The following is a 1,208-nucleotide window of genomic DNA, read 5'->3' on the forward strand; positions in this document are numbered from 1 at the left end:
GGCATGGCGGGAGGAGGGAGCCGCGCCCCCCGCCACGCTGGCGCACCCGTGGGTGTCCCCGGGTGTCCTCTTCCCCGGCAGCGCTGGGGCAGAGAAGAGGGCGTGAGGCTGGGTCGGGTGCCAGGAGAGCCCCTGTGCCCGCTCCCAGCCCCTCTCTGCGGGCAGGGGCAGCCTTCGGGCGCCTGGTGGGGGAGAGCATGGCAGCCTGGTTCCCCGACGGCATCCACACCGACAGCAACACCTACCGCATCGTGCCAGGGGGCTACGCCGTGGTGGGTAAGCACTGGGCCAGCACGGGGGCACCACGGTGGGCACCGCTTGGAGATGCTCCGAAGAGCCAGTGGGTTCCCCAGGGCTAAGGTGGTGTCCCCAGGGACCGGGGGTCACCCAGGAGGTCCCGAGGGCTCAGGGTGTGGTGGATATCCCGGGGTGGGCACCCAGCCCAGCAGGCAGCACCTGACGGCCACCCCGGTGTCTCCCGGGGATGGGTGCAGGGGCAGCCGCGCTGTCGGGCGCCGTCACACACACGGTGTCCACGGCCGTCATCGTCTTCGAGCTGACGGGGCAGATCTCGCACATCCTGCCCGTCATGATCGCTGTCATCCTGGCCAACGCCGTGGCCCAGAGCCTCCAGCCCTCCCTCTACGACAGCATCATCCGCATCAAGAAGCTGCCCTACCTCCCCGAGCTGGGCTGGGGCCACCACGAGTGAGTGTGTGTCCCCTGCCCTGTCCCCAAGCCCTTCACCAGGCACAAGGGAAGGGCGTGGCATCACCCTGAGGCCACCGTTACCCACCCTGGGCAGGAAATACGACGTGCGGGTGGAGGACATCATGGTGCGGGACATCCACTACGTCACCCTCAACTGCAAGTACCGGGACCTGCAGCACGTCCTGCACAGCACCAAGATGAAGAGCCTGCCGCTGGTGGAGTCGGCCGGTGAGACGCGGGCAGGGGGCTGTGCTGGCACCCGCCCCGGCCATGGGGCGTGCCGGGGTGGTGGAGGGGGGCGCGATGGCGAAGGGGGCATCGAGAGCCAACGTGGCCCCTCACTGCTGCCGGCAGAGTCCATGATCCTGCTGGGCTCCATTGAGCGGGCACAGGTGGGGGCCCTGCTCTGCCACCAGCTCAGCCCCCAGCGCCGGCTCCAGGCCCTGCGGCAGAAGGCACTGGCCGAGGATGGGCACCGGCTCTCCGACGCCAGCATC

General features: G+C 69.8%; 1 protein-coding gene across 1 annotated transcript in view; it reads left to right on the top strand.

Annotated features, from left to right (window-relative positions):
* Window positions 1-1,208, top strand: part of CLCN2 (chloride voltage-gated channel 2) — a 7,889-nt gene that overhangs the window by 4,068 nt on the left and 2,613 nt on the right. The window contains 4 exon segments of the mRNA XM_019474310.1: window positions 166-276; window positions 495-708; window positions 806-939; window positions 1,066-1,208. Coding sequence (XP_019329855.1) covers window positions 166-276; window positions 495-708; window positions 806-939; window positions 1,066-1,208 — 602 coding nt within the window.

This window comes from Aptenodytes forsteri, unplaced genomic scaffold (genome assembly GCF_000699145.1).
Source record: "Aptenodytes forsteri isolate BGI_AS27 unplaced genomic scaffold, ASM69914v1 Scaffold72, whole genome shotgun sequence".
NCBI lineage: Eukaryota > Metazoa > Chordata > Aves > Sphenisciformes > Spheniscidae > Aptenodytes > Aptenodytes forsteri.